The 24,042-nt window shown below is 36.3% G+C and overlaps 1 protein-coding gene across 1 annotated transcript; it reads left to right on the forward strand.

Moving 5' to 3' along the window:
• Positions 1-305: 305 nt before the first annotated feature.
• Positions 306-10,685, forward strand: LOC103777699 (multidrug resistance protein 3-like; the record flags this gene model as incomplete). The annotated part of the gene is made up of 7 exons (XM_008945296.1): positions 306-406; positions 2,223-2,363; positions 4,146-4,302; positions 4,762-4,959; positions 7,026-7,232; positions 8,891-9,037; positions 10,429-10,685. Coding segments are annotated over 7 exons (1,158 nt in total), but the record flags the coding sequence as incomplete, so codon positions are not given.
• Between the last annotated feature and the right edge of the window lie 13,357 nt (positions 10,686-24,042).

The following is a 24,042-nucleotide window of genomic DNA, read 5'->3' on the forward strand; positions in this document are numbered from 1 at the left end:
CTCCTCAGGGCTGCTCTCCAGCCAGATTAAATATCTTCTCCATAATTGCCACTGCTGTCTTATGGTTTTTCCCTACTTATTTGTTGGGCATTAAAGAGGTCTTATCAAAAAATTCTGAGCATCATCAGAAAATCTCACCATCAGAGAAATGTAACATGTTTACTTTAAATATCAAAAGTCCATTGTTTTAATAGCAGCTATAAAAATACAAAATTATATTCTAGCAGACTATATTTAATAGTTTAGAATAAGGAATTGCAACGTAATGGTAACTTTTGATTAAAACATTTATGTTTCTATTGCAGATTGCCACAGAAGCCATTGAAAATATTAGAACTGTTGCTAGTTTGACCCGAGAAAGAAAATTTGAGTTGATGTACAGAGAGCACTTGTGTGGACCATACAGGTATAATAAAAATAACTAAGCTAAAAAAAGACCCCACTGTATTTTAATTGTACACTAAATTATGAACTTTTACTTGGACAAACATAGTTGGTTTGTTTTTTTTTTTTTTTCCAGCTGTAATGTATAACTTAATTATCTCAGAATTAATGTAAATATTTTGTATATTTTTAATTAGCAGCCAACTTATTTGTTCTTTTATTTAATTAATTTTCTGTGATAATATCGGTATCTTCTGTTGCAATCTCACTTGGTTTGGAAAAACATTAGTTTTCCAAGTGAGCTGTGGAAGTCATCTAATCTAGTGTTACATGAAGTATTTCAGATATTTAATTCAAAACTTTTAAATGTAAATTTAATATTGCATTTTTGAAAGTCTGAATACCACTGAAAAAAAACCTGAATAATTACTTATTGGCGTGTGACTCAAAAAAAAAAGAGGGATATCAATATGCCTTGATTAAATAAAAATTAAAGTGAAAAACCAAAAAGATACTGTCAATTAAAGTCTTATTAGTTCTAAAATGAAATGTTTCATTTTCAAACATGCATGAGAAAAGCAAAGGAAATGACAGCATGTGTACACAGACGATGGGAGAACAGTAGGAGTGCTGCTAATACATCTACCATAATAATTGAGTAGTTAGAGCACAGTGCAGGACATGAAAGATACTACTTAGCTTTTTTTCTCAGGCTGCTGGGTTTTGAGTCCGTATCTCACAACTTGCAGGCCAGTGCCTCACCAGTCTCAGGGCTGACATTGATGGGATTGCTCCAAGACTGTCATCTTGCTTTGTTTCGGTATAAATAAGAACATGCTGCCCAATGGGTCAATTTTGTCTGGAAGAAACAGGACGTGTTTTTCAGTTATTGTTTCAGTGCATGTTAAACCACTGATTAGGCAAAGAGTTTCTATCTTATAAAACCTGAGCTTAAGCCTTCTTTTATACTCAATTAATGCACAAATCAGCTATGTAAAAGGGAAGTCACAACAGCTTCTCAATTAAAAAAAAACAAACTCCACACTTGTAAATCTGGATCCTATTTGTTTTGGTTTGGGTGGGGTTTTTTTTCCAGAAGGAACCATACTTCTGACTTAGCAATAGCATCAATACAATTAAAATATTTTCTTTCTTTTTTTTTTTTCTGGTACATAGTCTCATAGTTACAGAAAATTATCTCTCTGCCTTGCTTTTAGTTAAGAAATAATTTTATAATCCAAAATCTAAAATCCAAAATTTCTGCATCATACTTGCAGGCTTAATCTGATTTGAGAGATCAAATTTGACAGATCAAATTAAAAATAAACAGATTCTTGAGTGTATAATATTGAACTGTTTAATATTTGTTATTGGATTCCCATAAAATTGAAGTAAAGAAAAAATGGCATTAAATTCAGCTTTGGCTGGAGGTGAACTAACAGTTCTTCTCTTTCATTTTCCTATTAAGTGATGCAGCAGTACAATTTCAAACATGTTATTGACATCTTCAAAATGCTAATCATGAACCGAGCTGTAAAATGTTTTAACACTCAAAACTATGAGATGGCAAGATGATAATTATACAGAGTAGCTAAGTTGTCACCTTTTTCTCCAACCATATTCCAAAGTTTTATGGAAGTAAATAAAATTCTGGAAAAAAAGAAAAAAAAACTTTCTCTTGAACACAGTCTAATAGGAGATAAGGGGTTGTGTTGTGACAGTTTCATTTGAAGTCAGTTAATTTTTGCACACTAGGACTTAAGTTTAGGTTTCATTTAACTAAGTTTCATTTTTACGTCTTTAAGTTTCATTTAAGTAAGTTTCATTCTTTCTCACAGAAATTCTGTGAAGAAGGCACATATATTCGGCTTTTGTTTTGCCCTTTCACAAGCTATGATGTTCTTTACCTATGCTGGCTGTTTCCGGTTTGGTGCCTATCTGGTGGCAAATGCATACATGGAATATAAAGATGTGTTTTTGTAAGTATCTCTTGCAATCTTATTTCTGTCAGTCCAGACAGCAGTCTTTGTTTACTGCCGGGGATATCAGGAATCCATTGGGTAAGCTATGAGTAAACAGGCCAATTCTTCTTCTGTACTTAAATATAATGAAAGGATATTACAAAGTGGGTACTCCAGGTGATTGTAGTCTGAGCTGTTCAATAAGCCTGATTCTTGATTTCCTTTTCTGTATTTATTTGGGACTATTATGTTTTCCAGAGGTTGAAACAATATCCTACTTACATCACTTTTTTTACTCTTACCAGTCGCGAGGGTCTCTGTATATTCTACAAAAAACTTTGTTGTACATGTTTATTGAAGCATAATAATATTGTAAAAATCTTTTTAAGGATAGGTCATCAGCATCTTTGTTGCTTCTATACCAGAGAAGATTTCAAATTTCAATGAATAAACTTAAAATAACTGTTAAATAATTGGAGAATAGGATTTCATAAGATAGATACTATTCACTGTAAGGGAAGGATGACTAAATTATTTTAGATGACGTTCTGATAGGAAGCTTATTCACTTAAATGAACTTATTTTGTATGGTAAGTGAAAGTATGAACCCTGTATGTAAGAACAGTATGTAGAGTACTATATATACACCCCTAGTCAGGTGGAGCACTTTATTTTTAATTTAGACAGGTAGTGCAAACAGAATACGATTCTAATTTGCAATATTCTTAGAACATCTATCCATTGCAGTCTGAAATTATACAAGGAGTAGTACAATTCTTTCTCTCTAAAGGCACTTTATAGGCTTTTAAGGGCAAAAGCGGTACAGAAATTAAACAAAAATTTGTTGGCAACTTGATTAAAAATAGTTAACACAACTCATGTTGACTGGAAGATGTTGGGAAGTGTCTGTGTCTCATCTGCCAGCCAAACATCTCCAGCCAGGCTGAGTGAGTGAACTGCCAGTGGCTTAGTTAGACTTGAAAGAGATTGTCTGACCTAAAACTGTGTAAGGCCTTCTGGGCTGTTCAAATGCAGGATAAAACAGATTGGTTTATATAGCTCTGAAGAGAAAAGATTAAAACTAATATGAATTACTTTATTTTGCCTTAAAACAGGTCTCATATGTCAACTACCATTTCCCAGTTATAAGTAATCCTATGTTGTGTGGCAGTAATTAATAGCTAATAAGAAATAGGAAGAGCACGTTCTTAAACCATTCTAATGTAGCCTGTAAAGATACATCTACATTCACCATAAAGCAATAATAGCATAGTTTTCAACCTTTTTTTGATGTTGTGAACCCTTCAATTTTTTTTTTTTCTAGTAGAGCTGTGATAGAAAATGAAATCTTTGTCACCTTTTTACAGGCTTCATTCTTAGTTTCATTGATACCTTAAAAATTAATCACCAGCTCCCAGAGGTCATTCAACTGTGCAAAATAGTAGAACAGGATTAGAGTAATGATTTTACCATCCATTGCCCACTTTCATCCTAGCCCCCGTTGAGACTTACTATAGTTAACCAGTATTAATAATTAAATAAATTAGTGCTAATAAGTAACTACAGAATTGAATTTGGAACGGAAGCTTGCTTGTTTATCTCACCTCATTAAAAGAGGATAAAAACAAATTTTTGGAGTTAAACAAGTAATTAAAGCAGTAATAGTTGTTACTACTTTCATAGTTTTAAATGTAGGCCTTTTTATTTTAGAAAATAAAAGAAAAAGTTGAGTGCAGCCCCATTTACTTTTCTTCACTGTCTACTTACTGACTTCTTTTATTTTCCTAATTTCTTTTACAGAGTGTTTTCAGCTGTTGTATTTGGTGCAATGGCATTAGGACAAAGCAGCTCTTTTGCTCCGGACTATGCCAAAGCCAAGATATCAGCAGCCTACTTGTTTCTGCTCTTTGAAAGCGTACCCTCAATAGACAGTTACAGCGAGGAAGGAAGGAAGCCTGTAAGTAACCCATGTGTAATGTGTGATAGTATTTATTGACAATATGGACAGTGTTCTTCTCACTTCCTTCAAACGTGAATGTTTTCATCTTCTTCTGATTACTTCCTTAGCTCAATGTGTTCTCAAAGCTTTATCTGAACACAACCCAGTCAAAGCTCTCTATTGTGAGAACCTGTTGTCCAGCTGACACCCACACTGTCTAAAGGTTGTTTTCAAAATCTGGTTAAGGTACCATTTGTGTGAAGTTCAAACAGCAGAAGTATGGTCATTAACAAAATAGCTCAGTGCTGTACCTTGATTTTATAGATTCAAACCATAGAGTTAAAGTTAGCATTCCAGAAAATGCAAAATTCTGTTGATTTCAGTGATGGGAAAAAAATCCCACGACTTCTACATTTCTCTTTAAATCATTGGTCAAATTGTCTTAAAGATGTAACAGTGATGCTATTTTAATTATAGGAAACATTTGGTGGAAACGTAATGATCAAAGATGTGGTATTTAACTACCCAAACCGACCAGAAGTCAAAATCCTACAAGGTTTGAATCTACAAGTAGAAAAAGGACAAACTCTGGCTCTTGTTGGCAGCAGTGGCTGTGGAAAGAGCACAGTTGTTCAGCTGCTTGAGAGATTTTATGATCCACTCAATGGAGAAATGGTAGGTATTTTTGTAAGAATATATCAACACTTTTAAATGAGGGTGAGACCTCACCTGGAGTGTTGTGTCCAATTCTGGGCTCCCCATTTCAAGAGGGACAGAGATCTACTAGAGAGAGTCCAGTGAAGGGCTATGAGGATGAGTGGGGGACTGGAACGCCTGCCTGATGAGGAGAGGCTGAGAGACCTGGGGTTTTTTAGTCTGGAGAGGAGAAGACTTAGGAGGGGTCTAATTAATGTGTATAAATATATGAGGGCTGGGTGTCAGGAAGGAAAGGGCAACCTCTTTTCACTTGTACCCTGCGATAGGACATGGGGCAATGGATACAAATGGGAGTAGAGGAAGTTCCACCTCAACATGAGGAAGAACTTCTTTACTGTAATGGTTACAGAGCACTGGAACAGGCTCCCCAGGGAGGTTGTGGAGTCTCCTTCCTTGGAGACTTTTAAGACCTGTCTGGATGTGTTCCCGTGTGACCTGCCCTAGACTAGATGGTCCTGCTCTGGCAGCAGGGTTGGACTCGAGGATCTCTGGAGGTCCCTTCCAACCCCTAACGTTATATGTTTCTGTGTGATTCTATGTGCTTGTCTGCTTTTATTGAGGTGATAAAGTTTAATAGATATTTCTAGTTTTACTTTTTAAACATTGTAAATGTTAAAAGCAAGCAGTAGCTCATCAGGGTTCTGTATTTAAATGCAATGAACAATATAATGGAAAAAGTCCTGGCTTCCCACATCACAATGAGTTAATGAAACCAGATCCATGTGGGAAAAATATGCCTGATCCATAGTGAAATGATGGCTATGAATTCAGGCAAATTTCTTGGTTTTTTTATATTAACAACACTTTAAAAGCTATAAAGTATACATAGCTATTTCTGTATAATGTAGTAATAGAATGACATATATGTTCTTTCCTAAAACAGTGAACATTGACAAAAATAATTTTAATCATAATTTCTACTTATCAGGAACATCTTTCAGAGCATACCCATTTAGCAAGCAATAGACTCTAAATAGTTTTATTAATTTTAAAATACATCTAATACATTCTCACACTACTTATTCAGCAAATTTATATAGATATTTTTCACATAATGGTATTGTTTATTGCCATTTTCTCCTTGATGTAAATGTGCTCAGACATTTTGTTTGAAAAAGAACATTTTGGGTTTGAGTAGGAAGGATTTCAGAACTGCTCTCTGCAGATACACACAAAAGATAAAGCAATATTTAAATAAGGCCTAGATGCAACGGACAAGAATTTTTTGAGGTTGGAAATGCCCATACAGGTCCAATGTAACAAAGTGCTGTGTAGGGAGAAGAAGCACAGATGCTCCAAAAGTATGTTTAACCAAGTGCAACTTCAAACATCAATGTTTTTGACCTTGTATCCGTAAATAACTAACAATGGTTTACTGAAGGGAAAAGCACAGACCTCCAGCACAGAAACCATGAAGCAGTGGACTAACTCACAAGCTGAGATGCACTGTGGACTAAGTGAAAGGAGTGTACACTTAAATGTAGCAGAAGTGTGATAGAGTTGCCAATAAAGAAAACTGGCTGCAAATGACATATTAAGGAATCCAGAAGTATATTTGTCCATTGTCAGGCATTACATCACAATCAAATTTAAGATTGCATGCTTGGCTTAAAAATGTGTGAATGAGCAAACCCAAATTTTCCTTTAATGAAATGCTACTACTAACCTGTTCTTTTAGTGGGAATATATATTCAAAAATAGAGGATAATTTTCCCATCAAAGAGAGAAGTGGAAGAACTTTACCCAAAGCTTTTTGAAGTTGCCTCAGCCTATCCTATCTTCCATTGCCTTCCAAATCCTTATTTAATCTTGAGGGAAAAAAAAGGACTGAGGCAGCAGAGGGGACTATCCTCACATAATAGCCTTTAGAAAATTTTGGAACAGAGATGTGAAGGAGGGAAAGGGATTATGTGAGCTTTCAATATGTCATGTGTAAGGGCTGCAATTGCACTATTTCTGTGTATGAATTTACAGTAAATACACATGGAGCCACATGACTGAAATTTAAAATGTTGCTTTCTCAGCTTTTTGATGGCCAAAATGCAAAGACACTAAACCTCCGTTGGCTGAGAGCGCAGATCGGCATCGTCTCACAAGAGCCCATCCTGTTTGACTGCACCATTGCCGAAAACATCGCCTACGGGGATAACAGCCGGCAGGTCTCGCACGAGGAGATCGTCAGTGCAGCTAAAGAAGCCAACATCCATTCCTTCATTGAATCCCTGCCAGATGTAAGTTATTCCTTTTCTCTCCTACTCAGAACTGGAGCTGACCTATCATGGCAGGGAAAAATTGTGTCCAGTGATGACTCCCTGATGTATGATAATTCTCCGACATGCCAATAGATCTGAAATGGGGTTTAAATCTTATTTGTTCTTAATGGTGTTTACCATAGGTATTATTACTCTGGGAGACTCCATTGTCTGGTGGAGAGCTGAACGTTTAAGATACCAGGAAAGAAAATCCATAATTAGAACTAAGTGGGAGCTGGAAGTGTGGGGTGGGTTTTTTTTTTGGTTTGGTTTGGTTTTTGGTTTGTGTTTTGGTTTGGTTTGGTTTGGTTTTTGAGTTGAACATTTCTTTTAAAGCTCCTATTTATCTTAAGCATATATAAAAGACTCTGCTAGACTGTCAAGTTTCTTACGCTTTTCTTCCAATTATACCTAGTCAGAATCTAAATTTTTAGTATTCCCACAGTTCAAAAATTACTAAGAAAGTTTTCAATACAGATGATAATGTAAGAATGAACATCTTGAGTCAGATGAAAGGTCTACCATGCACTAAAATCTAGTCCCGTGCAGTGATCAGCAAAATGCATTTACAAATAAGTATTCAAAAAGGGTTAACATTTAATCTCTTTTCCCCTGAACTCTTATCTAACTTTGCATAATATTTGACTTAGGAACTTCCTAAGGTAGAAATCATGTTTTATTATTTAGTTCTGGATGGATTTTTCTTCTGTTAGTTTGACAAATTTCTAACATATGGCAACTTGTATCCAAAGCTTCCTGAAAGAAGAGATTGCCAGCTTAGTTGTATGTTGTATATATATTCAGCTTAATTTCAGGCTGTTAAGCTGCTTTTTGTGTTTCTTGAAACAAATACAAAGGCCAGCACCCATTTTTGCATGTTTATTTTCTAATGACTTACCAAGATCTGCTCTTTCCAAAACTTAGAGAAATTTTGTGTTATATAATAATGTCTCAAACCTTTGGTGCTTTTTGAGTCGTCCTTGTTGGAATAGTCATCATTCGTCTTTGACCATAAAAACCCTAAACATTTGATGATATATATATATGTTACTATATTACATATAATATCTCAAAGACTACTGTGACCTACACATGAGGTTGTCCAGAAACCTGACCGGTCCACTTTAACTGACATGACTTAATTAAAAAAATAACTGTCCAAAACTGCAGTATAGCTATAGAAGAAGTGTATAAATGTATGTATATAATATATAATTTGTCCTGAAACTGATTAATCTTTGGCAATGCTATTTTTTTCTTCAGGACAAACAAATGTGGGTTAGAATAACTGATTGGTTAGTATGCTACGTTGGAGTATTTAAGGTCAGGGTTTGATCCCCAGTATTGCCAGACTTTGACAACAGACAGATTGTCATCTATTTTCTGATTGAGAATATTGTTGCTTTCCAACCTTAGAAGTGTTGCTGCTTTGAATTTGTGAAATGCTTGATGTGACAAAGTCTCCTAGAGGAAGATCTATACATCTGTGGCAGGTAGCAGTTTTGGTCATCTGTTTTCAAAGAGCTGTTGATACAGAATATGCAGATTTCTGGATGGCTGATGTCAGGGTTAATATGCTTACATAGACTTCAGAATCAACGTGCATTCATGGTCTGCACTCGATATGTTGTTTCTAGAAATACAGCACACGTGTGGGAGACAAAGGAACTCAGCTCTCCGGTGGTCAGAAACAACGTATCGCTATCGCCCGAGCTCTCATACGGCAGCCCCAGATCCTGTTACTGGATGAAGCCACCTCTGCCTTAGATACAGAAAGTGAAAAGGTAACTTGATAGTGAGTCAGGCATCTCAAATCTAAACCCATGCTTGTTTGTATTATAATTACTGTTTTCACTCCCTCAGATTAAAGATGGAAATTTGGAACTTAAAGCTGGAAAAGTCTCAGATTAAAGCTGGAAATATGGTGTTTTATGCAAATTACATTTTTATGCTAATAATAGACAAATTTAAACACCTTACTCTTCCTTGCCATAAAAACCTTCTCTTTTTGCATCTCTTTGGTAGTAGACAGATTGAAGTAGCAATGAAGAAGGCATTTCTTTGCCTGGAATTTGTCAGGCTTCAACTGAAAAAGTGCTATCTAAATTGAATCAGGAAGCACAAACTTCAGAAGCTGGAAAGACTGAGGGTTGTGCCACAGGACTTCTTTTCTGGGAAACTGCCAAATCTTGCTTTCATAATTTCTCTTGCTTCTCCCACTGCTCTCCAGTACTTGCTATATATGTTCATGGCTAATATGCAAACTTCCAGTGAAAAAGTTGATAGTACACTTATTACGGCCAAAGGTACTACTGCTATCATGGCATAGCAGAAGTACTATCTAGCTGCAGAAAATCAACACACATTCTACAAAAAAATGTAACAAATATTATAATCTGAAAAGCTGAAACTCTAGGAACTATGTTTTGATCAATAAACTATGTTTTGATCAATTCTAGGAAAAAAAAACAAAACCATAAGATTTGAGGGAGAAATGCCATTAAATGATTCCAGAATTATTTGCTTTCTTGATTATGTGCCAGTTAGATACAGAATTTTTTTTTTGTATTTTATTCTACATTAATAAACATAAGCTTTAAGAAAAACATGATTCATGCAACTCCCTGTGAAATCATGAGAATTGGTATGATAATAGTTGACCCAAGATTAGTGACTGAACTCCCACATATAATTAGTCATGGAAGGGACCTCTGGAGGTCTCTAATCAAAAATCCTCTTCAAACAAGGGACAATACTGAATTCAAACTAGGTTGCTTAGTGCTGGATCCAGTAGGGTCCTTGAAAATCTCCAAGGAGATTCAACAAGCTCTCTTTTGCCCCTGTTCCAATGCTTAATTACCCTTGCAGTGATTATTTTTCTTATATCCACTCAGAACCACTGCTGTTAGAATTTATGACCGTTTTCTCTTGTCCTCCTACTATGCATCTCAGTAATGAGCCTGGTTCCATCTCATCCTCTTACCTACCATGGTACCACCTGCTATGACACTTTTGGCTCTTTGCCAATACAGGCTGATTCTGAAAGAGGAAGCTAAAGCCACAGATATTCCGTTTCCCTCGCTGTCACACTACAGCTTATTTCACAGCTGACACTTGAGGTGTATATCACAGCAGCTGCCAGACTAGCTCACCCTTTGGTTTGTCCGTTGTGCAGATAGTGCAGGAGGCGCTGGATAAAGCCAGAGAAGGCCGCACCTGCATCGTGATAGCTCACCGCCTCTCCACCATCCAGAGCGCCGACAAGATCGCTGTCATCCAGAACGGCAAGGTCGTAGAGCAAGGGACCCACCAGCAGCTCCTGGCCGAAAAAGGCATCTACTATTCTCTGGTCAATGTTCAGAGTGGGTCGTGCAACATGTAAATTAAAGGCAGTATTTATCTCTGAATTGTCACTGTAATTATTTCAGTACTGCTACTTTTGTCACTGTAACTGTTTCAATATCAATAGTCAGTCTTGATATTTTTGATTTTCCTCCTTTCTTTCCTAAGTCCTATAAAACCACGAAATACTGAGTCAATATGTACCAGTTTCTCACTACTAGTCATTATTCAAACCACTCCACTATGTGGCCAAAACAGAGGCCTATTGCACTATTAGAAGTAGAAGCATGCTAAAGGCAAATGTAATTAATATTAGCTTGCTTTGAACTCTGTCAAAATCGCACTAATCGGGCATGTCTGGTAAACAACCTGTAAACATTTTCATGCTCAGTGAAAACAGTTTTGCTGTTGCCAGAGACAAACCTCAAGCCTTATCCTCACTGTGCCTATGTAAGGCACGGTCAGTCCTGGCCTAATAGGCTTGTTATCAACTTGTTATGAGCATTTGCAGGTCAGCTGGAGCTTGATACCAGATATCTTGTTATGATGTGGAATTTTAGCTCAGGATGACAGTAAAGGTCTTGAAAATATGAACACAGGCTTTAAACAAAGGTCCCAGAACTGTAAGTACCTCACTGATGGTCAATTATTGATTATTGAAAAGATGCAATCTTAACAGCTGGGAAAAGACTGCTTGAAGTGCGACATAGAAAAGAAGCAAGAAAAAAACCACAATAGATGGGCAAAGCAGGGCACCTGCTGCTGTCTGGGAAAGCAGTATTTGCAAGCCTCCCAAAGTTCTAAAGGTCAGAGGTCAAGGGCTAAGAATTCTCTAAAGACTGCAATATTTTATAAAAGGTGAAAATATTGAATTTGGGTTTGGTGAAGGGGGAAGGAGATCACCCTTTTCAGTGTTAGCTTCCTGCACTGAAGAGCTCTTGAACCTGATCACCCTGATAACTAAAAACTCTCGAGAATTGCAACCATTGGTGCTAATTAAATGGCATCAGCTTTGTGGTATTGTATATTAGTTGCTGATTTAGGATGACTGGTAAGGACTAACTCCTTTGAACATGTAGTGATAGTGAATAATAATTATTAAGAACTAACAGTAATGTATACTGTTAATGAATATCTATGCAGTAAAGTTTTGTTTTTAAGTTTAAAACCGGCTTGATTAATCAGTCTTTCACACTTCCATCATCATAATTTTTGATTCTCTAAGATTTACACATATGATCTGTTTTACCTCCATGTAGATATTTGCACACACACAGCCTAACTGATAGGCAGTTAAGGTCATCAGTGTACTAATAACACTCTCCAGAATGTTGATAGGTGCATTCTCATTTTATTCATCTTGAATCACTTACCTGTTTTCTATTGTTCCTGTCTCACATGGAAAACAAATCTGATTAGCCAACTGTTTTTTTTCCCTGTTTGTTTATTGATTGTCCATGAGTAAGGCTAGTAGTTTGCACCATAACATAAGTTACACTTGAAATTGCAGGAATGGAATAGATATTCTCTAACATTATAGTCTGAAGATTCAAGTGAGAACATTCTTTGGTTGATTTTGTTTTTTACTAAATTCTAGATTTTAGCCTTTTATTTTTAAAACCAGGCTTTTTAATTTTTGATGATATAATTTCTGATGATTGGATTAGTAATAATTGGATTGTTTCCTGGGCTTGTATCATTTCAAAGTTGCTTGATTTACCAGACAAATTCAACTCTTCCTGAAAATAAACCGAACACTGTAAATGCTTTACCACAGGCATCTGAAAGTCAGTTTTGAAAATTTTGGCCATATAGTTTAACATCTATTTCAGAAACTCATGCCAAATTAAAAACCTTTCCAAACCAGTCGATTTTCACTATACTTTTCTTCCACATTTCTAAATTAGTATTTCCCATTTGTTGAGATTTACTAAAAAAAGCTTGCATAGTGATTGCTAAACACCTCACTCTTTTAGTTGAAAGGGGCTATAAGAAAAGTAAGCACATTATTTTAAGGATAACAGAACTTTGTTTCCAAATTCACCATAAATGCTTAAGTAACTATGCTGCTGCTCACAATTGCTTTCCTTCCAGAATTTCGTTCCAATTGCTTTCCTTCCAGAATTTCGTTCCAAAGGACCACAACCATATTACTATTACTGCACTACTACCAGATGCCTCATCATGTAATTGAGTCACAAATCCAAAAGGACAGGCAAAGATACCTCCAAAAATGTGTTTTTCATATTATTTTCACATTATAAAGCTTTACCTAAAGGATGGGTTGACTGACCTAGGACAGTTCTGCTGTAAGGACCATTATTCTACAACATCTTTCTAGAGGGCATAAAAGACCTTACTTCCTAGCTCTGCCGTTTAAGTTAGACTCTGAGACACTTGATTCACCCCAATGTCACAAGATACTTGTCTTAGCTGAGTCCTTCTTGTTGGAATAGTCAGCATTTGTCTTTGACCATAAAAACCCTAAACACCTGAAGACACTAAAGATCTCTTTGAAACATTTGTTAATGAGTAATCCTTGTAATCATTCAGAGTACAAACAGATGTATTCAAGATGTATTGTCTATTTGTACATTTATAACTATTCCTCCTATTTCTCCACCTCAAAATCCAATCTACTTTGTAGGCTTGGTCATTGAAAGGAAAGAAGACAACAACTTGGAGGAGAAGAGAAACATAGCATGCTGCCTATGAATACAGGGTAAAAACACTCAACCAGCAATTCTTGTGCAGAAAAAGATTACATATCTGCTAAATGAGAAACTACTCTGACATTACTCCTCATGCATACTAAAGTTGAGAATTACAATTCAGGATGCTAATGTTGCAAGGTTTAGCTTCTTAATGAAGCATACAACAATCTAGTTTTGCAGATGTTATAATTTCATTTCCTGCAATTTCCTGAGGAGCTCAATAAATCAACAGAAAATTGTTGCTCACCTGCTCTTGCTTGAAGACATTTGAAATCTTTCCTTTGAAGACATGATTATTCCTTCACTCATTCTTCTCTTATTATCTATGAGACTTTAAAGACAGAAAACAAATATATGTGATTTCCACCTAAGAATCTTTCATTGATAAAGAATTTATAAATTAACCCTTTAAATTTCTCATGAAAAAATGAAAAGCTAAGAGGAATTTCTGTGTCTGAACTTTCACACCAGTTTTCTTTGAGTTCATGATGGAAGCTGTGCATTTTCTTCATCATCACTAATACTATTAATCAATTACTTTTCATTCTGTGGCCACATCTTTAATTTGCCACAGGATGGCCTCATTTGTTCACACAGTAGCTAAATTCAGCTACATTTTCTTTTAGACTATTTTCTTTTCTTCGTCATGTATGTCTTATTTAACTCAACACATGCAATGTTCTGTCTAATCTGAAAAACAATATTCTTATGAGCTTTTGGTTACTGTCCAGAATCTTTTCTGCCCAAAGGAATAGTATCAGTTTATATTCCTGACTGCATTGATACCATGTCTACTAAAGTCAGAGTTCTTAAGACCTAGACTAAAGCAGTAGACACTAAGTGCTCTTCCCAGCTTGTGCTACATTAAGCAGTCCTAATGGTGGCAATCAGTGGTGGCAGATAATGTTTATCTTAGCATTTTAGTCAAAGGCCTTTAATTTGTTCTCCTTATTTTTTTTTTTTTTTTTTTTTTTGGTCACAAAGTATTTTGTGATAAAGCAGAAGGTTAAAGAAGAATCCTCCCATGTAGTAAATATTTATGAATATTACAAGAGTAAAGAGGTTTTCATTTAGTCTGGGTAATTTGATTCCAGATACAGATTTTAAGGGCCATTTTCCTAAGTGAATTATGTCTTTAAGAGATATTACATTCAACACCATTGCCATTCTACATTGAATTTCAGGTGCTTATAATTTTTAAAGGACAGGTACAAAGGTTTACAAAACAGGGTATTAAAATGTTAGTTGCATTAAAGGGAAACTTTTCCCCTGCAAGACAACAAGCATTTTACCACCAACATCAGTATTTTATACTAGGTGAATTTAGAACTTCCTGCTTATAGAAGATAAAACCATTACATAATTGCTTGATTTTGCAGCTGTGGAGAAGAAACTCAACATTTGGTTCAATTTAATATACCACAGGCTTTAAAAGAGATGTACAACACACTTCTATGTCACTTAAAACAATCTTAAAATAAATTAATTATAGGTAAAATTGGCTTCAGTGAAGATACAGAGATGATTTATCACTCTACACAGAGGAAAAATCTATTTCTATGATGAGATTCCTTCACAAGAAGAAATATTTGATGATTATATTTGTGAGTACTGTAATGGAAAAATTTTCTGAGAATATGTTCTTGTCAAAAAAAAGTAATACAAGTACACAATTTCAAACTTTCAGCTGCCAGCTGTAGAGGAAAAGCAGACCAGCTCAGTCAGTAAAGAGTTTGAGGTTTGAGACACAAAACCAGAGCTGACATTTCTGAGAAACCCCATGGAGCACCAACACACCCTTCTCTGGCCACTCCTGCGCATACAGCTTTAGGAGTTTATGTGTGTGTAGCTGCTCATGTGGTTGAGCACTGGCCATGACTATAATTCTTGTACTATCACCTACAAACATCAGAAGAGCAGCTGCAGTCCACCTGCCCCCATCTCTCTCCTTCTTGAGGATAAAGGAAACCCCTCTTTTAGATGTTTGCCTTGCAGTTCCCACATCATGTCTAAAAGGAAAGCCTCAGAACATTCCTGCAAATAAAAGGAATTTCTATCTCAGATTGTCAACAAAAGTTTTGAACTAGTGTTTTCATCCACAGCTTTTGTTTCTACTCAAACATATTGCAGATGTTAAGCTTCTGAATACCCAGATATCAATAAGAAATATTACACCTGGCTTAAGGGGAGTAATTTCCACATTTTTAAGTGGTTTTGCCTACTGACTTCAGTTTCAGAGATGATAAATAATGGACAAACTGGTCAATTATTTGGATTCCAGCCTACTGATTGATGTTGCATATATTAGGCATCCAAATATAATTTTTTCATCCATTTACCATTATACACAATACATCATTAAAAGTCCATGTCAGGGAATTCATATATTAAGACAGGTACTTGAACAGTGTGGTATCAACTTTATCAGGTTTTTCCTCAAATTCTAGGTTTTCTGTTTATAGAGGTAGCTATGTTACACTATTTGGTAATAGCAAATTCCTAAGCTTTACCTTATCATCTTAATTACATTTGACCCAGAAAATCCATTTTCCATTGCACAGCTGTTCTTCAGCTACAGCTATCTGAAAACTGATGTAGCCTTTTGTTTCTAAGTTTCATAAAGGAGAAGGATTGAATGAGCTGGTGGCCAGTTCCTCCCAGTATGTTTCAGATTGTCAGGCTTATTACAATTCCTTATATTATAATAAACTTTGTACCTAGGATGTCCATGCCAAAGAATAGCAGACTTAAAATAGTTATCAATAACACACTTGAGGGTGGCAATATATGTCCACACACATTACTCAGTGGAAGCCAAGGACTGGCAAACCTTTATGTTAGGAATTGCAGATAGTTGTTCACAGGATGACCATAAGAAGATGAAAAGTGGGTGCTCAGGTACTGCCGTGGTTACTTGGATGCTCAGGTACTGCCATGGTTACTTGCCTCTCCTCATGAGAGCAGGAGCTGCAGCAGCTTTTTCCTTCCCCTCTGCCACTTTCTCCTGCCACTGCATTGCTATAAGGCCCTCAAAAGCCAATGTGAGAACTTACCATGACGTGAAAACACCGAGTTCCTCCAAGTTTCTAAGGGCTCTCACATCACCAAAGCTCATTCTGACTGTTGAAACTATTTTTTATTTATTTTTTTTAAGCTTTCCATCCCTTCTCAACCAAGACTATCAAACTCTAAAAAGGCAAACCTGATTCTCCAGACATAAACACAACCATCCATAAAACTTTGAGATCAGCTAATTCAAGAGATAAAATATAACATAGTTTAAAAGGATTTATTTTATAATAAGAACTCTAAAACTTACATGCATTATCTGTTACCTATTATAAGAGTAAGGCTAAAGAGTCTTTAAGAGCATTTATCATTAAGGCAAGTAGACCATTTTCTGCAAATTAAATCCATCTTCTGGGCACAAGATATCCAAAAGCATTGACTCCTATTCAGTTGGATAACAGATGATTGAGCAGTGGTAACAAGAGCACCTTTGAACAGCATATGATGTGTTCATAGCTCAGTGTGATGGTCTGCTTCAGGAAATGGTACAATTTTCAGCCATTCTGATTACTTATGAACCTTACGATGAATTATTAAGACATGAACAGAGAGATTTCCTTAGAGAGAAGTTAAGAGAAGACTTCCCACATACTTTCAAGAGTGACAATGCTAAAACAGGCTCTTCAAAACTATAAATTGCTGAGCACATTTCTGGAGGAAAAGTGTGCACATAATCCTTTGCACATCTAACGCACTCCAAGGGCACTACAAAAGGCTGGCATGCACCAGTTTTTGAAAGTTTTTAGTCATTAGAGTTTTACGTAAGTTGAGCAAAGTCCAGTCTCACTGCTCAGTCCTAACCAACTTAGTCCTACTGACTGCTGATTAACCTTCCAGAACAGGTGAAAACAGATTAAGATCACCCCCCGGTAAGTCAGCACATTTATTTTGTCTAAGACAGATTATCGATGTTCAATAGTGAATATTATAAACCAAGCAAAAACATCCAGTAACATTGCATTGTACTTTAAAATACATTTTACTGTTTATTTTGTATTAAACTGCATAAATTTGCATGCTTTGAAATGACATATTGCCAAGGGTTATACAGAGGACACCGCTGGGAGTCCTGCTTAAAAAGTGGAGACCAGCTGGTTTCAAACAGCACATCAGGATACAAATTTTCAGATTATCAGCTTTGCTATTTCTCAGTTAAATATTACTGGTAGTTTTTCCTGAGGTACTTTGTTTCTCAAACAGATTAAAATGCATTCTGAAGATGAAACAAAGTCTTACAGAAATGGAAAAGATGTTAGTATTCCTGTATCATATCAGGATTATGGATCTGAAGGCAAATGGTAAGTATAGCAGTGGATTTCAAAGTATTCCCAAGAATGGTTGGGCCAGATGGTCTTTGGAGGTCCCTTCCAACCTGGTCTGTTTTATGATTCTATTCTACTAATGTTTTACCTTTAACTGCATAAGCTTAAATTTTACTGGTGAACAACACAAAAATAATCACACAGTTTTCCTTTTTTTTGAAAAGTTTTTAATATCCATTGTTGTCTTCAGGCAATATAGCAAAACACAGATACAAAAATACATCAATATCTACATCAAACTATGTATAAATAAATTTAAATATAGATAAACTGTTAACAGATAAATCCAGTTGAACCCTCAGGCCAGGGGAGGCCTGTCTGGGAAGCAGAAAGATGTGATTGTATCTTGATACTACGAATGAGAGCTTCTATTGAGGTTATTGAAAACTTGGCTGTTTCACTCGTTCCTTTGCAAAAAGACAGTGACATCTGTGTCTATCCTGTTTTGTTAAAAGGCTGATACAAAATACTGAGAGAATTGAAGTCAGAGTAATTAAAAGACACCTAAGTTACATGCTTCTCCAAATTCTCTGAAAGTAATGTCACTTTTTTACTAGAATGGAGGGACAGTTAGAGTCAGATGTCCTGCATACTCTCCTCTCTACCCATCCCTGTTTCAAAAAAAAGAAATGGATCACAGTGGAACACAGATTCCATCATTTAAAAAAACTACATAATACTCTAATGCACTGTTTCCCATGTTATCCAGTGAAAGACACCTAATCACCTTTTGGGGAAGGGCTTAGCACGGTTTGAGTGGGACTTACAGGCACCAGAATCTGACCTGTGTGCACAGTAGAAGTGGAAACAATGGTTTATCCCAGTTAGGAATAATTTGAATTTATGAAACTGTTGACTGGCAGAGTGCTTCATGTCCTTTAACTTGCATTGACGACAGCAGGAGATTGACTGGTATTTGATCTGACACTAAACTTTTTAGAGCTGAGAGAAGTCACGCTGCAAACAGTGGAAAGAATTTGACATTTTACCTACATCTTTAAAATGTGCTGGATGGGCTTAGTTTTAACTGGACAACACAGGCTATTTGGAGGGAAAACTCAGTTTATTCAGATAACAACATGATTATATGGTGGGGTTTTTTTTCCCAGATAGATTGTGTATGAACACAATACCAAAACAGAATGCTCCTTGAAAGTATTTTTGACAGTGTTCAGAGAAATGCACTGAGATTACATTGAAATTTCTTATTTTAGTTTTCCATATCTCCTCCTTGATTCTGAACACGATTAAGAGACAGTAGTTGCATTAATAATGCACCAGGCTTGCTTTGTCTTAAATGCTCTTCATACTTAAAATACCACCATGGTTTTTTAGCAGTGGGAACAAGAAACATGAAAAACTGAATATGGTCAGCCCACTTACAGTGGTAAGTTTTGTGATATTTGCATTTTTAGTTATACCAGTTCACAATAATGTTTAAAATTTATAACTTTTATATATGTATCACCACTCATGTTGCAAAGCTATATTGGGGGCCCTTTGCTGTTTATGTTAGAGTACTCAGAGATCAGCAATGGAAAGGGAAAATGGAGAAGAAAGGAAAAAAAGGCAGACACAAGAGACAGAGTAAACTAGATTAAATTTTGTCAATGTTGGAGATTTTTACTCTTCCAGCTATGTCCAACAGATTTTGCCATAGGTCTGTTAACAGAGGGGCATGTAACATGGACCTGAAATGTGCTTGGAGACACAGAAAGAAAGAAAAGGAAAATCCCCAGCATAAAGGTAGTGTGTGCCAGGAAATTTATCTCCCCAACTAGCTGTGCTTTCAAAAGCAGCTGGCATAGCTGCCTAATGGAATACCCTTCAGCGGGCATTGCCAGAAACAAGGAAATCTTTGCTTCCATTTTGAAGTTATTCTTTTACAATTGATTCCAACTTATCAGAACTATACTAATTATTAACTAGTCTCTTTTGAGCCACTCTCCCACCCAAATCCATATCCAGGAAACAAAAGGACAGAGTCACAGCAGATTTTACAGTACAATTACATTCGTTTTTAAACATGTGATTTGAAAGAACACAGTTTTAGTTTTCTTCCTTTATATGCAGGCCACGATATCTTTGCATTTTACATAGAACAATTATAATAAAGAGGGCCTCTGGAGATCAACTGGCCTGTATGCCCTTCTCAAATCAGGCCAAACAAAGTTAGAGCAGGTTGCTCAAAGCCTTGTTCAGGCAGGTTTGGAAAATCTCCAGCAGCTACAGTTCCACAGCCTCTCTAGGCACCTGTTTCAGGGCTTGACCACAATCATCTGAAGAAGTTTTCACAATATACCATAAGAATTTATCTTATTACATCTTTAGTTACCTGCTCTGCAGTGGACTTAAAATGAAACTGCACATGAGCTTAGAAAGGAAATGATAGGGCAGCTTCTGTACTCTTTCCATCTCATTGATAACTGTATTAAGGTTTACCAGAGTAATTCAGTTTCATGCTTAAGTAGTAGCAGACTTAAGACTTAGTCAGAATTAAGTAAAGTCTGTTTCTAACAAAATCTGAAGTAGCCTTAGGAAGAAAACAAGCTAAAAGACTTCCCAAGTCTCCCAAATACCCATGGAAAACTAATGCCCCTTTACCTCCTGAAGGATAATTCCAGTATTTGAAACAAAACTTTTTTTTCTGCAGAGGAAGCAAGAGAAAAACAGTTCTGTGCAATACAGGAGAAATGGTGACTATTCTCTTCATATTCCCAGTGCTAGCACTGTATTCAGTAGAGCTCTCGTCTTTCTCCTCATTTTCTGAAACTGGAAAGTAGTATTAAAACTTTACATGTAGGAGAAAAGAAAAACACATTGGTAATTCCTGCTTCCTCACAGAGGACAAGAAGCCCTAAACTGCTCTGACTCACCTGAAAGACCAGGGCAACTCCATTCAAGTAATAGCCACAGCAAAACCCATTTCCTTCAAAGGTCACCCAGCTAAAGATGCATCCCACGGACCTCACCAAGATATTATAAAATTATAAAGACTATCATAGATGTTCTATTATTAGAATTTTTTTTTTATTATTTCAGTTATAGTCATCAGTTTAAATCACAATAGGATATACTTAAACAATGCAAATTTTGTTTTTTAAATGTTTTTAATATTTTATTATTTATATTTTAAGAAAATTATTTTATTTTTAAAACAGTTATTAAGATGTTATTGTTTTGTGTTATGATTTTGCCATTTTATGTATTAAAACTTTCTCATTTTACTGCCTCCTTCTGTACTGTTAACGCTGTGTTGTCATTCAAATGCACCTGCTGCAATTAGAGACGCTTTCAGCATGGTTCTGTTTCAGTTTCGATACTCCGACTGTCAGGATAAAGTCCTCATGGTGCTGGGCACTGCCATGGCAATACTGCATGGAGCAAGTCTCCCCCTTCTGATGATTGTTTTTGGTGACATGACAGATAGCTTTATTACTTCAGAAAATATTACTTATCCAGGTAAGACCTGTTGTAGCTCCTAGCTGGTAGCATTGAAATATGGATTTTATGTAGCAAAAATTAGTTGTATTTAGGAAAAAAAAAAAAAAAAAGGCTAGAATGACATCTCAAGCTATTGATTCCCAGAGAAGCAGTTTGCGTCTATGCTGTGGGCCAAATGTGTCGTTGGCCCACTTACCACTGCAAGAAATAACAGGGCTTTAATTTTGACCTGTTCTGTATTTCTTCCAACCAGTCTCCTGTCCTGTTACAAGCCATTCACTAGTTAGCTGCTATGCCACTTTTAAAGGAAACACTTCGAAGTATTATAATTTGGGCTAAGGAATTAAATAAATGTATTAATGGGAAACGGTGATAAAGGCACAGGAAGAAAATGTGTCATACTATGTGTTGAAATCAGAAGTTCTTAAACAAAACTAAATGTGTAAAGTAAAATACGTAACAGACCCCTTTATAAACAAAAAAAAAATAAAGGCAAACACAATAAATATGCAACCCAGCACAAATAGTATTAGATATTTCACCGTTTACTAACTGCTGTGTATTTTAGGAGGATATTGTGTCCCAAAGACTATGATTATAGGTCCTCTTACTTAAACAATAACAACAAAAAAAAGACTTTCAGACTGATACAAGGATGATGCTTTTCTGCTGCTAAGTGTGAGAATACAAATTTTCATACTTCAAAGAGATGCACCCAAGAGTCCCGTTTGTCCAAACATCATCAAACTTTGTCCTCTTCTTCTAAACCAGTGAGAGCCTTGCTTACATTATGTGCATGGGGAATCTCTTAAACTTCTCCAAAAACCTCCATGCTATTTCCGTATTGTCTCCAACATCACTTTGTTACATGACAGTGAAGTAGAGAGGGCAAAGAGCTGAACATTATATTCATGTATTTGCATGGCTCAGCCAAATGCTCTCTATTAAAAAACATTATGCTTATTTTAATCGCCTAGCTTACCTGTCAAGCATTGATTTCAAAATGAGTTAACCACTCCCTAATATATTTGGACAAGAATCGCTGTTACTGATGCACAGAGGTATTCCCCAAAAAATCCCAAAAAAAGTCCAACACAGGTGTTGCTACTTCTGTCTCACCATTTGCTTTCTCCTAAGCAGTATATGCACCAGAAAAATCAATCTAGGTTTAAATCAAGTGTAAATATAAAGTGCAGTATCTAAGTCTGAAAAGTTTCTGTGATCACTTCTTACTGCAGAGCCAAACCAGAACAAGGCACGCTTATCCTGAACTTAGTGCCAAACACCCACACCAGAATCCCTCATTCCTGATTAGCTTCACGTGCAGAGGACTCCTTATACACTTCAATTACAGCTTTAACCTCTGCCAACAGAAATTAAACAAAAATATGTCCCCTGGACAATTAGAGGGCAGTGCCTAATACCATATTCTGTCATTTTCTGGACTTATTTATAAACCTACATTTGTAAAGTACACTGGACCGTTATTAAATAAGGTTTATAGCTCCAGTGTATTAATTTATAAATATTAATAGAATCAGCACACATTCCAGAGAAAATATTGTATTTGAAATGTGGAATTCAGGCTAGTGATTTTAGAGTAGCTGAATTTAACTAGGTTTTTTTAACTATTTATGATATTACAGGTAGAGTGTTCGCTTCTGGCTTCAGAAAAAGCTTTGTAATGTGTTGCATAGCTTCAGTTCCTTTAAACATGGTCAGGGGCTAGGTACCCGACTGCTCTTAATCTTCATTCAGCATTGCTGGAATAGGAGTTTACTGAAGAAAATTAGTATCATGTGATTAAAAGTAATTAGCTTTTCTCTAATTTTCTCTCTAGCAAATTTTTCTTTATGGAACCATACATCGATTAATTTTTCTGTAGGAATTTTTTCTTACACTCTGATGGGAAAGCTGGAGGAAGAAATGACCAGGTAATAGAAAGTTTTCATTCACTTCATAGTTATTCTTTTCTTGTAATAGAGTCATTGTCTCAAGTGATTGTCCTCTAAAAATGATTCTAATAGTTACCCAAGTTCTCATTATAAGTATTTCATGGAACTGAAGGAATTCAGGTTTTTTTATGTCTTTAGGCTAGCATCATTGTATGAGTCAGGGCCACAATGCATTTTCCCACTCTAATCCAAATCTGTGCCACATGGCTCCTGCAAACGTACAACCTTTACATGAGAAGCTCAGAAGCAGGATTATTTCTCATTTCCTCATGTGTCAGGATGCCTTGCTCTCCTCCCATGCCAGTTCTCATACCATTCTCTCAATGTGTTCTCCTACTCCTACACTTCCGCCTTGCCCATATCCTTCTCTCCTCATCCCGCCTCGTACTCTCCAGGTCCCATTTTGCCACTAACCCTGCCTGCCTCGCAAGCTGGATTCTCTTCTTGTCACAACTTTCCTCTTCATCCTTTTTGCTTTCCTCTGCTACTTTCATTCCTCTCTCAGTAGGCAACCACCATCAGAGAGTAAAGTACAGGTCAATGCACAAATGGCTGCCATCCACGGGGTTCTGATGGAGGTCCTGGGAGTGGGGTCTCTCAGCTGAAGGAGCACAGGGCCAGCTCTGCAAGAGCTTCTATGGAAATTCCCATTTCCTGTTCTGTGGCTCTCTTATTTTCAAGGCCACAAATGTTTTGACTGATGCCTAACAAAATCCTTAAAATGTTGGAACTGATGACATGCAAAGCCCCCAAATAACTGTGATTTATCCACAATTAAATGACACTATATCAGTCAGCAAAGTCAATTACTTACATCTCTGAACCACGTATTTTGTATTAGTTTATACATTTTTTTAAGGGCGAGTACCTATCCTGGTTGGGCTGGGACGGGGTTGTTTTTCCCCCGGGGCCGGGCGGGAGCTGGGGGCGGGCAGCAGGCGGC

This window comes from Merops nubicus, unplaced genomic scaffold, assembly GCF_000691845.1.
Source record: "Merops nubicus isolate BGI_N331 unplaced genomic scaffold, ASM69184v1 scaffold11730, whole genome shotgun sequence".
NCBI classification, from domain to species: Eukaryota; Metazoa; Chordata; class Aves; order Coraciiformes; family Meropidae; genus Merops; species Merops nubicus.